This window comes from Macadamia integrifolia, unplaced genomic scaffold (genome assembly GCF_013358625.1).
Source record: "Macadamia integrifolia cultivar HAES 741 unplaced genomic scaffold, SCU_Mint_v3 scaffold688, whole genome shotgun sequence".
NCBI lineage: Eukaryota > Viridiplantae > Streptophyta > Magnoliopsida > Proteales > Proteaceae > Macadamia > Macadamia integrifolia.
The window spans coordinates 144,199-157,410 of NW_024870512.1; the positions used below are offsets into that span (position 1 = coordinate 144,199).

General features: G+C 36.4%; 1 protein-coding gene across 2 annotated transcripts; it reads right to left on the bottom strand.

Annotated features, from left to right (window-relative positions):
* Positions 1–1,493: 1,493 nt before the first annotated feature.
* On the bottom strand, positions 1,494–12,188 carry LOC122069645 (EH domain-containing protein 1-like). 2 transcript variants are annotated; one of them, XM_042633697.1, is made up of 16 exons: positions 11,979–12,188; positions 11,773–11,852; positions 11,141–11,209; positions 11,006–11,063; positions 10,714–10,769; positions 10,578–10,620; positions 10,429–10,487; positions 5,352–5,465; positions 4,914–5,016; positions 4,774–4,823; positions 3,609–3,737; positions 3,269–3,520; positions 3,052–3,131; positions 2,409–2,535; positions 2,142–2,285; positions 1,494–1,974 (listed from the first exon to the last, which is right to left on the bottom strand). In XM_042633697.1, exons 1-16 carry the CDS (start codon positions 12,061–12,063, stop codon positions 1,789–1,791), a joined length of 1,635 nt encoding a protein of 544 aa, XP_042489631.1. In that variant the 5' UTR covers positions 12,064–12,188; the 3' UTR covers positions 1,494–1,788. The 2 variants fall into 2 exon arrangements, with proteins under 2 accessions (XP_042489631.1, XP_042489630.1); XM_042633696.1 differs by having other exon boundaries at positions 10,429–10,490.
* Positions 12,189–13,212: the final 1,024 nt, after the last annotated feature.

A 13,212-nucleotide genomic window follows, 5' to 3' on the forward strand; every position in this document is an offset into this window, starting at 1 on the left:
TGGGGGGGGGGGGGTCATTTCATTTTATGAAAGTGATTTCAGTTTTAAAAGAAATTTGGTTATTACCATCCCCCTCCCCCCACCCCACCAAAAAGAAAAAAAAAAAAAAAAATGAAAACCCCATAAACTATTAGCTATTTGGCTGTACAGTTTTTAGCCTTCCACCCACCCTCATGTTCGTTTTTCAACTATCTAAACCGAGCCTTATGTAAAGTTCAAATTAAGGTTTTAGTTATGACAGAAAGTAATTTCTGTTTGCCGCCAGGCATAGCAAATCCATTGGCTGGTCTCTGGTCCTAGACCCATTATTTTAACCCCCCCCCACCCAACTTATTTGACGAATGGTCTAATTACCCCTGTATTTGTCTCTCCATATTTTGCCCCTAAAGACATGGATCCACTGACTCGCAAACCTCTTACTGTTACTACATGTACAAACATAATATAAACTTCTCAAATTAGTTTTGAAACGTGTGTGAGTGCACTTAAAAACTTCTCCATTCACACTTTGTTACAACAGATGACCACTGGAAGAATATTGCGCAGGAAGCTCATAAAAAAGATAGTCATATTGCATTATCATACAAGGCACTAATAGCTAATATATAATTTATACCAAGTCCTTGCTACCACCCTCACTATATATAGAACTTAAAACTCATTCAACATGACTTCTAACCATGTCCTGAATCATTTGAAATACACATTTGGTAGCAAAAAAAACAAGTTAAATACAGAGGGGATGTTATAAGAAGCTTAAATATGGCGTATTTGAGCTTGTTCTATCCTTCTTTCCTTCTTCTAATCCTTTTTTATCGGTTTAAATGAAAATTACTCAGCCATAGGGGTTTCTAAAGTTTTTGAGGAGGTCAGGGATGTCATAAGCCAGCATATTGTCAACAGCTTGTGTAACAGCCATATAGGGTAATTCTAAAGATTTGGGGGGGGGGGTCATCATTTATAAATGATTTCATTTTTAACGAAAGAAATTTATTACCACCCCCCCCCACCCCACCAAAAGAAAAAAAAAAAAATGGAAACCCAGTAGAATTATTTAGCTATTGGGCTACAGTTTTTTAGGCTCGTCCACCCCCCTCCATGTTCTTTTTCAACTAATCTAACCGAGCCTATGTAAAGTTCAATTAAGGGTTCTTAGTTATGGAGAAAGGTTTTCTGGTTTGCCGACCAGGCAAGCAAATCCATTGTCTGGACTCTGGTGCCCTAGACCATTTATTTAACCCCCCCCCCCCAACCTTATTTGACGAAGGTTACTAATACCCCTTGTATTTTTTGTTCTCTCCATATTTTGCCCCTAAAAGCACATGGTCCACTGACCAGCAAACCCCTTACTGTTACTTACATGTACAAAAATATATAAACTTTCAAATTAGTTTGAAAACCCTTTTTCAGTTGCACTTAAAGAACTTCTCAATTCACAACTTTGGTTACAACAAAGATGCACCCACTGGTAAAATACTTGCGCAGGAAGCTCATAAGAAAAGATAGTCAATATTGCATTAGATACAAGGCCACTATAAGCTAATATATGAGATTTATACCAATTCCTTGCTACCACCCTCACTAAGATATAGACATAACAACTCCACTCAACATTGACTTCTAACCAGGTCCTTGGAATCATTTGGAAAGTACACATTTGGGTAGCAAAAAAACAGTAAAAATACAGGATAGGGGTCGGGTTATAGAAGCTTAATATGGCAAGGATTTGAGCTTTACCACCTTCTTTCCTTCTTCTAATCCTTTTTTATCAGTTTAAATGAAAATTACTCAGCCATAGGGGTTTCTAAAGTTTTTGAGGAGGTCAGGGATGTCATAAGCCAGCATATTGTCAACAGCTTGTATCATCTTAGACTTCAATTTCTCAAACTTATCAAAATTATAACCCCTCAAGACCTCCCTGAATTCTTCAACATTTGGGAAATCTCCAGCTGGTAGATGAAACTCTCTTTGGATCTGCTTAAATAGAACACAAAAAGTGAAACCAAAAAATTAAAACACAAAAGAAATCAGCACAATACAAATCTTAGATGCATCCAAGCACATGATAGCCTTGAAAGTGCATGCACATGATGGACACAAAACACATGCATATGGGATAGGATGGAGGAGAGATTCTGGACCTTTCCAAATTCATCTTCAAGATGATCGATTAGTTTCTGTTGGGCCTTGGTTTTGCCCATCATTGCAGGCATTTCCTTCTTAAGATGGCTGATTATGTAGGCATGAATCTTAGCAGATCTCGCACGTTTTACAAATTCATTGATCTGAAATTTAATTGATGTCACTACACAGTTTGATTGTCATGTAGCAAAGTGACAAGAAACAATCATATGCTTCTTCCATTTTAGAGGTGAAACCACATCAAAATAAGAAAAAAGAGAACATACCCGGCGATCACAAGCCTTCTTCGGAATATCTTTCAAGTCCGTGAGAAGGTCATCCTGTTCTTTCTCGAAAAGTTCCTTACCAGTTGGACCAGCAACTGCCTCATTAATTGGTTTGTCATTGAATGAGCTGTCAATGGAAGTAGTTGCTAAAATTAACCTTTGCATAACTTTGTTAGATAATATTCAGGTTAAGGTGAACCAGAAAGAATATTTCCTAAACCAACGTTTAGGTGGACACCTCATATTCGAAGTGGGTAATAGACTAGTAGAAGTTTCAGTTAGTATTTCAGAAGTAATCAGCGATAGATTCACACCAAACTCCAAATCCTTTGAAGGAGATCTTAAGAACTATAAAATCGAGGTCCTTCAACAGAAACATAAGATAATAAAACAAGTACCCCTAGTAATTAACTATAAAGGGAAACAAATTCTCAAATAGTCAAGCATAGACTCCATGAATTAGTTAGGTGTCACCCATTAAGCAGGTTCTTCCTACTTCATCCTAGAGCTCTATAGATTGTAACAAGAGCCAACTATACTTTCCCTAAAGCTGGGAATGTCCACATAGATGTAGGTTTGTAAAACAAAGATTTACAGAATCTATTAAACATAAAATAATCTTAAAGAGAGATTAAAAGCATACCCTATATAAACACGCATGACCTCAGGAGTATTCAAAACTTTACCAAGTGACCACATCAACGCACCATAAACTCTCATCAGCTACAACATAGTACCATGATACAATCCAGTAATAACGTTAGAATGTTTCTACAAGGACCACTATCGGAAAGTAACTGTCTATTGGTCAATATGAAAAAGATTGACAGACAGGAGACTAAACAGCTAAGATGCCTTACTTGTTGAGTATCAACTTGATCTGCCTTGTTTAGAACCACACGTATCTTGTCATCATGGCCACGTAGAGATCCAATTACACGCTTGAACTCATCACTGATGTCAAGCTTATGAGGATCAAACAAAAGAAGAATAAGGTCACACTTTGCAGCAAACCATGATGTAACACCAGTAAAATCATAGCTGCGTTGTGTTCGTTGCTTTTCTCCAGACAAAACTCCCGGAGTATCCACAAATGTAATGTGATCTAGTAGCTTGTAACATATAAAAGAAATGTAAGTTCTTAACACGACATAAAGAAAATAATCAAGTAATGATAAGTTAATAACATTAATTACTCACTGGATGTGGCATTTGGGAACATTGAAATTTTGATAAGAATGTGGTTCCAAATGTTGTGAGACCACTAAATGGCATATCTGCTTGAACAGCAACAGTGTTACCCGGGATACTTCTTTCATCAGGACCTGACTATGTTTACAAATAGAATAAGCTAGTGAACAATGAAGATATGAGCAAATTTGGCGTATATATAAAAGGGGGAAAAAAAAAATAGAAATCTACGACATTGGCTATTGAAAATCTGAACACCATTTCAAATTTCTAACTCAAACCAGAAATTGTACTCATTAATTTTGCAAGTCTAACAAACATATTTGCACCAAGAGATTGCACCCCATAAGCTAAGACGTTAAAGGAGACCACATTGGAAGAGAAACTCTTCGAGAATTAATGATTATCACTCTTTTCTGCATGATTTATTAATAAATCCCTTCACAGTCCCACATCCCTGAGGAATCTACTCTCACTCTCAAGTAAACCCACTAAGCCTTTCCCCAACTAAATAGAGTTGGCAGCATGAATTATCACAATTCGTCTCTATTTACACCCAATTTGTTGTTAGCTAAAAAATTCTGATGTCTTTCTTACCATTTCAACCTATGCCATTTTTACCCCCTGCCTTTGTCCCTTTCCCATGTATTTGCACCATTTCACTACTTTGCGCTGTCTCTCATCTTCTCACCAATAGATATTATCTGTAAGTTTCCTTGAATGTATTTCATTCAAATTTTATTCTTCCTATTCCTGCCATTACCCATCTTAACATTCCTTATTTCTTTCAACGCAACAGCTCAAAACCCTAGTTGAGCAATTCTTGTAATTTTTTTTCCTCTTTTTCCTTTATTACCAACATTCAGGTCCATAAACGTTACTATCTGATCCATAAACGTTACTATCTGATTATAGCTGTCTCACAAAAATTCCTTCTAGTTTTAATAGTATAGATCATGCAAATGACACTTCACAAATCACCCTGCTCTAAGTTTATTAACAGCATCCTCTTCAATTCCGTTAGAGGAAGCTACCCACTCAATCACACACAGAGAGAAAAATAAATAAATAAGGTGAATTTTTAATCGTAATGAAACATAAATTAATAAGATTCCTCCAATTTAAACTTGGTAGGTTAGGGATAAAAGCAATAAAGAAGTAAATTTGAAGATACCATAACAACAACAAATCTGTCGGTTGTAGGCTCAGGTCCAATGTGAGCTCCTGTGAGAATTAAGGAAATGTCAAGTAAAGAACAGAAAAACTAAAAAGTAAGAAGAAGAAAATAAGGAAAAAGGAATAGTTTTAACTCACCTGGATAACTACTTTTAAGCAAATGCTTTATAAATGTGGTTTTCCCAGTTGAATATTGACCCAAAAGCATAACCATGGGCTTAGCGTCAAAATCACTATTTGTCTGCAAGTTGGATAATCAAAAGCAATACCTATCATTTATCAAAGCTTCAAAATATAAAATATATATCTCAGCAAGAAAAACATCATCTACCTCTTCCCTGAAAGAAAGATAAAAACATACTGAAATTGGACATTTACTAACATCTAACTAAAACAAGGATAACACGATCCTAATGCGCCCGCAAAATGGCAATGGCATAGATTGCAGCCATGCAGTGGGTCCCGTGCCAATAATGGGATGCGCCCATAGTAAGGCTGCAATCCATGCCATCATAATATCACATGCTTGGGCTAGCATTTCCTATGAAACAAAAGTAAGAATAATGGTCCACTCACCAACAAAGGAGATACAAAATCAGTAAACCGATATGTAACCTCCACTGGCTTCAGCTTTTCAACATACAACCGCTTCAAGCCATCAGTTATTGATGTAACTGCACTTAAAGGAACCTAAGCATGCATAAGGGTAATGAGAAGAGGAAAGAAAAATTCACTACAATTAGAATAAAAATAGGAAAAATGAGCAATTTAGAGGCAAAAACCAATCATAAGCTATGAATGAAGAATAAAGGAAACATAGTTTGCTAAATGTAAATAAAGTCAACAACCAGCTGCAAAAGCAAAGGTTATTCCTTACATGACAGACTACTGTTACAGTCAAGTGTGTGATTGCCATTGTACAGGGGAAGTGACAAAGTGCATTCAAAGGGATAGATTAGTGTAAAGCACTCCACAATCAGGTCCCAAAAAAATATAACACAAAAATTGGTCATTTAATGCAGGTAAGGCTGCGTACATTATGACCCTCCCCAGACCCCACAGTGGCAGGAGCCTCGGGCACTGAGTACGCCCCCCCCCCCTTTTTTTTTAATGCAGGTACACATGTTGGTAAGGTTACCACATCCTAGATAATCCTTGGTATTGAAGAATTCCATAAACCATTCAAAATAACCAAGAACTTAGGGTGATGATCAGTTTGGTTCTGGTTTAAATGGATCAGTTCTATTTGGTTCATGTTGTATTTGATTGAAACCAAACCAGTTATTAATCGGTTTCAAGTTATCAAACTGAAACCGTTATTAACCGATTCCGGTTAATTGGTTTGTAACTGGTTCCAATTATACAGTTTATCAATGGTTTGTTTCAGTTTGTTGCTGCTTTTCTGTTATGGTAATCAGTTTGGCTATAGTTTTGTTTGTTTTATTCGGTTCAACAGTTTGGTTATTCGGTTTATCTCTTACAATACGTAAAAACCAAAACCAAATCGAATAATAATCAGTTTAGTGGTTCTGGTTTAAACGAATCAATTCAGTTTAGGTTTGAAATTGACACCCTTACCAAGAATAGGAAAACCATATAAGATAAAACAAATCAAATCTTTTCTATTACGCAAGTGGATAAACAAAATTTATCAAAAGCCAGCAATTAGGAGTATTTGGAATCACATATTTGTAAAAATCTGATAGCTTGATCCACTTTCTGTTCATTTTCTCAGAAGTAATGGGATATACCATAGTCCTAGGGAAGGTTTCCATCCTATTTACACCTTTACGGTAAGGACTCACAAACCATTTGCCTCTGTTCACAAAGATATTACACCAAGTTCCAGTCTCCTAGACTCTGACATGATCGATAGTGTTTATCAATCTTGCTCGTTCCATCTTGATGCAAATTAGCTAGCCAAGTCAAATTAGCGAAATTTAAGTATCTCTCAGACTTCTATTTTGGGAGTCTGAGGATGTTGGATTTGTTTGACCACTTGACTGTACTGGCATATGGCTAACCTATGGTTTCTCTTTTATATGCTTAGCAAAACCATTTGATCTTAAATTGTTCTGTTTTGAAATTGGGGAGTTTCTAACTGTAATCCTACAACAATTAGGAGTCCCCAGACTTCATATTCATCAAGAAAATTCAGTCTTTTGGTAATTTTCCAAGTCTGAGGTCATGCCGTAAGGAAAGGAGTGATGAAGGCACAGTAGCTGAATTAAATTTAGGCATTAATTCAGTTGAGATAAGTTCAATTTATGGCAGGTAATCAATTAAATTTAGGCATTAGTACAGTTGAGATAAGTTCAATTTATGGCAGGTAATCATGACAAGACTCAGTTCTGGTAGATAAATGCCAGAGGTGTATAAACCTCCAGATTATACCAGCTACTATGCAAACAGAAACCTTTACATAATCCAAGAATATGAGGTGGACAGAGACTGGAAAGGAGGCAAAGCTTAAGGGCGAAGTGCGGTGATTGTGAAGAACCTTCATGAGAGTTTTGAGTTATCTTCGATACAAAATTAGTTAAAGCTCAAAATTACAAGACTCTAGCCTTAAGTAAGCTTTACAATGCCTCAAGAATTGGGCCAATCTGAGTTCAGATGAGGAAGTTATGATCTCGAACGCAGATGACGTGCATGGTGCACAGAATTCCGTTTCAGCACATGTAGTGACTTTATGAGATTTTTGAGCTGTCTTACTTGTATAATTTGTAGAAGCCCAAATCATAAAAGCTGTAGATCTTTCAGACCTCTTTCCAATGGCATCAGAATCAAATCAATCCAACATCGAGAGAGTGAGAGATGAAAATTTTCCAATCGATGCGCAAAGCAATAGAAGGCCAAACAGAGAAGATTCCAAATTGACGGATCTCATTGGATCCTCCTTTTTAACTGCCTTTTGACCTATTATATAAACTCTTTGGATATCTTATGAGATGAAGAACTCCTATATTTTGAGCCAGAAATGTGAGAGAGAGCTTGAGAGAGGAGAAAAGAGAGAGAAATGCCATTTTATACTGCAAGAGTGATTGATTAAAGCCCGTCTCTCTGAGAAGTTCGGAGAGACTGAGATTTCACCATTTGATGCTGCAAGAAGCTGAATCTGAGAGGAGAACAAGGCCTGCAAGTTCTTTTCAGTTAGGGTTACTTCAATGGAGGTAACTTATAACATTACAAACCCTTCTTATTTTGTTCAAGGATAGGTGATTAAATATTCCTAGTTCATTGAAGGTATTGAGGATTGGGGTTTTCTTTATTACTTTGATTATTCTTGTAATCACTATCAATTAGGTGCTTGGTTGTTTTTAGGGTTGTAGTCCTTTTCTTCTGTAGGTGCAAAAGATTGTAAAAAGGGTAGGTGCTTCAGGGTCGTTGTAGGGATCAAAATAGTGGTAGTATATTGTGCAATACAGAAGCCCTTTTAGGGCATTGCTCTGTGGATGTAGGCACATTGCCGAACCATGTAAATATCCTATCTCATGTGGTGTGACTGTATGAATATATTTGAAGTGTGTTCAATGCTGGATATTTGCGCACACTGGCCAGACCTTGCTACATGTTTGTGAATACATGTAGTTGAGACTTGAGAGTCAAAGGTGTTGTATACAACTGTGTGTGATTGTTTAAAAAGGTCAGCGCCAACCAATCTGTTTTACTGCAAGTAGTGTGATTGCAGGATTTTTTAAAGGTCACTAATTCAAACCCCCCCCCCCCAAAAAAAAATGTGTGCCGTGATCTTTGCAAAATCACAAGTTACCTCTCTTGAGGTAACCCAAACTGAAAAGAACTTGCAGTGCTTGTTCTCCTCTCAGATTCCCATTCTTGCAGCATCAGATGGTGAAATATCGCTCTTTCCAAACTTCTCAGAGAGACATTGGCTTCAATCAATCACTCTTGTAGCATGGAATGGTCTCTCTTTTCTCCTCTCTCAAAGTCTCTCTCCCATTTCTGGCTCAAACTAGGAGTTTTTCATCTCAAAAGACATCCAAAGAGTATATATCATATGTTGGAATGATCTAATTTTGGCGCCGTTGGAAAGTGGACTCAAAGATCTACAACTTTCATGTTTCGAGGTTTTACAAATCTGCAAGTAACACAACTGAAAAATCTCATGAAGTCATAGCATGTGCATAAACAGAATTGTGGACACAATATGCTACATCTTCATTCGAGATTATAACTTCCTCATCCGAACTCAGATTTACCAATTCTTGAGGCATTGTAAAGTGTAATCGTAAGGCCAGAGTCTTTTAGTTTTAAGCTTCAACTGATTTTGCATCGAAGACAACTCAAAACTCTCATGAAGGTTCAGCACCTTGCAAATATCCCTACCAATCACCGCACTACACCTTCAACCTTTGCCTCCTTTCCAGCCCTTGTCCATCTCATCATGCCAACTCCCTAAGCCATGCCATACACATTTGTGAGTATATATTGCTTCTAAAAAGACCAAGATGTTTCCAACAACTGGTATGCAAGGTTTATGCTCAAGTCAAAGGCATTGATTTTGATGAGACTTTCGCATCAGTGGCTAGACTTGAATCTATTCACATGTTTCTGGCATTGGCAGTCTACAGAGGTTTCAAGGTTTACCAGATGGGTTTGATGTCAACATTTTTTAACGATATTCTTGAGAAGGAGGTCTATATTGAGTAGCCGGATGGTTTCCATCTTGGAGATAACCCAGATATGCTGTGCATATTAAAGAAAGCACTTTATGGGTTGAAACACGGTCCAAGAGCGTTGTATTCTAGGTTGAACACATCTCTTCAGAAGATAGGCTTTATCAAAGGAATTGTAGACAACTTGTACGTGACGATAGAGGATGATAGTCAGCTTGTGTATGCTGACGACATCATTTTTGGTGGCTATAGAGATGAAGTCTGCCAAAAAATATGAAGACTGAGTTTGAATTGTCAATGGTGGGTGAGTTGACATTCTTCTTGGCTTACAGGTCAGTCAACTGAAAAAAGGAATCTGTATCTCAGATTCATAGATCACTATTTGGCAGGGAATCCAAGAATCTGGGTTATTTAAATGGTTAAATAGAACAATATTGGGAGAATGACATGAATTTATGATGAAGGTGCTCAAGGGAAATTTTTTTTTTCCAGTTAATCCACCAAAATTACTTGCGTAGAGCCATGGAGGAGAGTAAAGAATTTTACTGCTTATCAGTAAAATATATACTTGAAGTTGATAACTTGATCATCATAAAGAGTTTATGAAAGGTTACATACCCCTTTTCATTTCAGCAAAATGTTATCGTCTCTCAGGTTAAAATGAGGATCCATTTAATTAATCAATTCACATAGAATATTTAACTCTTTAATCAAGCATATTCTTGTTAGCTGATGAAACCAGTTTTGACATTCTCTACATTCCCTAAGAAATGGCATGAAGTTAGCATCATCCAAGAAGATTTTCAAAATTCCTACTAAGAGAAAATTAGAGAGGAACTGTTTTTTATTTTTATTTTTATTTTTATTTTTTTTTGGGGGGGGGGGTGTCTACAATTAAGTACAGGAACTGCAAGGAAAGATATCTAAAGAATATAATAAGGGAAAAGAGAAAATAAAAAATGAGAAATCTGGAAAATGACCCCATCAAGACCATTGATGACATAATGAAACCTTACCTTTTTAGAATATTTCGAATTAAACCATTGAGCCGTCTGTGATGCTTGGGGTGAAAGAGCTGCTGCATCAGTACCAGCTTGCAAAATTAGAACCAAAGATTGAAAATTCAATACCCCTTATATTTATGAAACATAAGAAAGCTTCTTACCATTTACTTCAAGCTCTGTTTTTTTGGGTGAACGCTTACTTTTCTGGGGGCAGAAAAAAATGAGAAAATAAGTTAGAAAGCTCAATCAAACACCTAACTGGGCATAAGCTCTGAACATATAAAACTGCAAACATACAGCTAGTAAAACATCCAACCCTTCCATAACCGGAGGTTTTATATTCTCAGGTTCAACTGTAAAAGAAGAAGAATGAAATAAGCCATGTCCGAGTAATAAACAAAGATTTAAAGAAAATCCCAAGTTAAAAAGATAAATAGAAATTATTATGAATACACAAAAACATTCTCATAAACAGTCTACAATTCAAATCAAACACTAATGCCCAATATCCACTTTTTCCCCTCTTTTGATAATTTAATGCTAAATATCTGTTAAAAAGGACAAAGCTAAAATGTGCTCCTCTGTTTACCTTCTTTGCGAATAATATCTTGTGTAACTTCATGCCCTGCTTGTGCTAATGCAACTAGCTGTTCATAACAGGAAGTTAGTAAGCAATAGCTTCTGTCAAAAATGCTAAAATATAAAGAGTTTAGTATGTCATAACCTGCATTGCGACAATAAATTCATTAAACCCAAGGAATCCTTGACGTTTGGAATCAGCAATTGCCCACACCTATGAAGTAATTAAACAAGAAATATCAGCTAATTATAAGGCAATCAAAACCAAATTATTGACAGACATGGTAACCACAGGAAAAAAATCCATCATATACTTCCCTATGAGTTAGACAGAAAACAAATAATAAACATCCTAGGCACCTAAATAGAAATTAATTAACACACAAACAGGCACGTGTAAAGAGACGCAGTAATGCAACAAGATCATTTGGCTAGTTAATATGAAGTAAATTATTATCCAGTCCCTTCCCTAAATATAAGTAAGCATGTGGACTGACTCTACAACTTCTGGGAAAATAAATTAGTGAATTGTAATATAGAAAAAGAATGGCCCTTGAGGCATAGGTAACACAAAATGTAACTCATAGTTGTTATGTAAAACCAAGTTAGTTCAGGGGTTTCAGAGGGATAAACCCAGGAAATATGATAATGCAATACACCCTTTTGGTCCATACTCCACAGCATTACAATCTAGAGTTTCATAAGTTTTTCGAATCATGAAACCTCTCGATGAAGAAAATGAGTAAGTTAATAAGTTAAAAAATGAAGAAAAAAAACCTGCTTGAGTTCTGGTCGAGATAAATTGGACATGGCGAAGAACTTGGTGACATCGTTCCCCGTGATGCGTCCATCGTTATCTGCAGAGGAAATGAACAAAAAATAGATTGAAATTAATAATTTTTTGATCTAAGAGAAAAAAAGAGATTCATTAATTACAGAAATATTAGAGGAAAGTTGGAAAATATAGAAATGAGAGGACAGACCTGAGTCCACGAAATTAAACCATTCTTGATATATCTTTTGATTCTCCTTTGAACAAAATTCGATCGGACTCGCAAGAATTTCCATAAGAAGAAGAACTGATAATCTAAGCTAAGCAATTCTATCTTAGATTTTGAAATTTAGAAATCAAGAAATTTGATTCGAACTTCGAAGTTCGAAGAGGGAAAAAGAAAAAGAGGGATATTCGAGGGATGACGTTTTTAAGAGTATTCGCGCGTCTGTGAGGGGCAAGGCCGATGATATCTTGTCCAGTAAACTCACCGAACTATGGTGTAACATATTTACAGCCGCCCGATCTTCTCAGGGGGACGGTTCTGTCAAGATCAGGCTTTTGTAATAAGGGCCCATGGCCAGGATAAGATGATTAAGGTTAAGGCACACAAAAGAGTATAGAACTTGGTGGTCAAGTGCATGACAGGATATTTTCTCCCTGAAATTCTATGGAATGCTTTCCCTTTTAGAAGCAACCTGAGAAACGCCTTCCCGTGAGTTACAAAGGGGGGCCCATCGGTAGATCCGCTCATGGCCCATGGACTTTTTTAGCACTCTCGGATCCTGGGTGTTGATTCTTCAACTGGAGCACAGATCACCTACAAAAATAATACGAAAAATTACATGATTATCCACTTTTTGGTTTTCCTTTAAAAAATTACCCACAAAAAGTTTTGGTTAACAAAAATACACAAAATTAGGTTTAGATTTACAAAACTACCCACTCAAAGTTTCAGTTAACAAAAATACCCAAAATCAGATTTGAGTTTATAAAACTACCCAAAATAGTGATTGTTTATCTTCCACATATAATCTTATATTTTTTTTATTATTAAAACTTTGAGTGGGTAGTTTTGTAAACTCAAACTCAATTTTGGATATTTTTGTTAACTTAAACTTTAGGTGGATAATTTCGTAAAGGGAAACCTAATTTTGGGTATTTTTGTTAACTAAACTTTTGTATGGGTAATTTTATAAAAAGAAACTCAAAAATGAGTAATCAAGTAATTTTCCCAGAATAATAATTGGGTGGGTGATCCGAACCCAACCCTTTTCTTATATATATATATATATATATATATCGGGCTGGGCCGAGCCGGGCCAAACCACCAGGCTAGTCAGGTCAGGTCGAAACCGAATCAGTAAAGGTGATCGATATACAAAAGTCAAGCCAGCTAAGCTCCGTTATTGGTTCCTTTTAGTGGTCCCTTATTAGCCTATTAT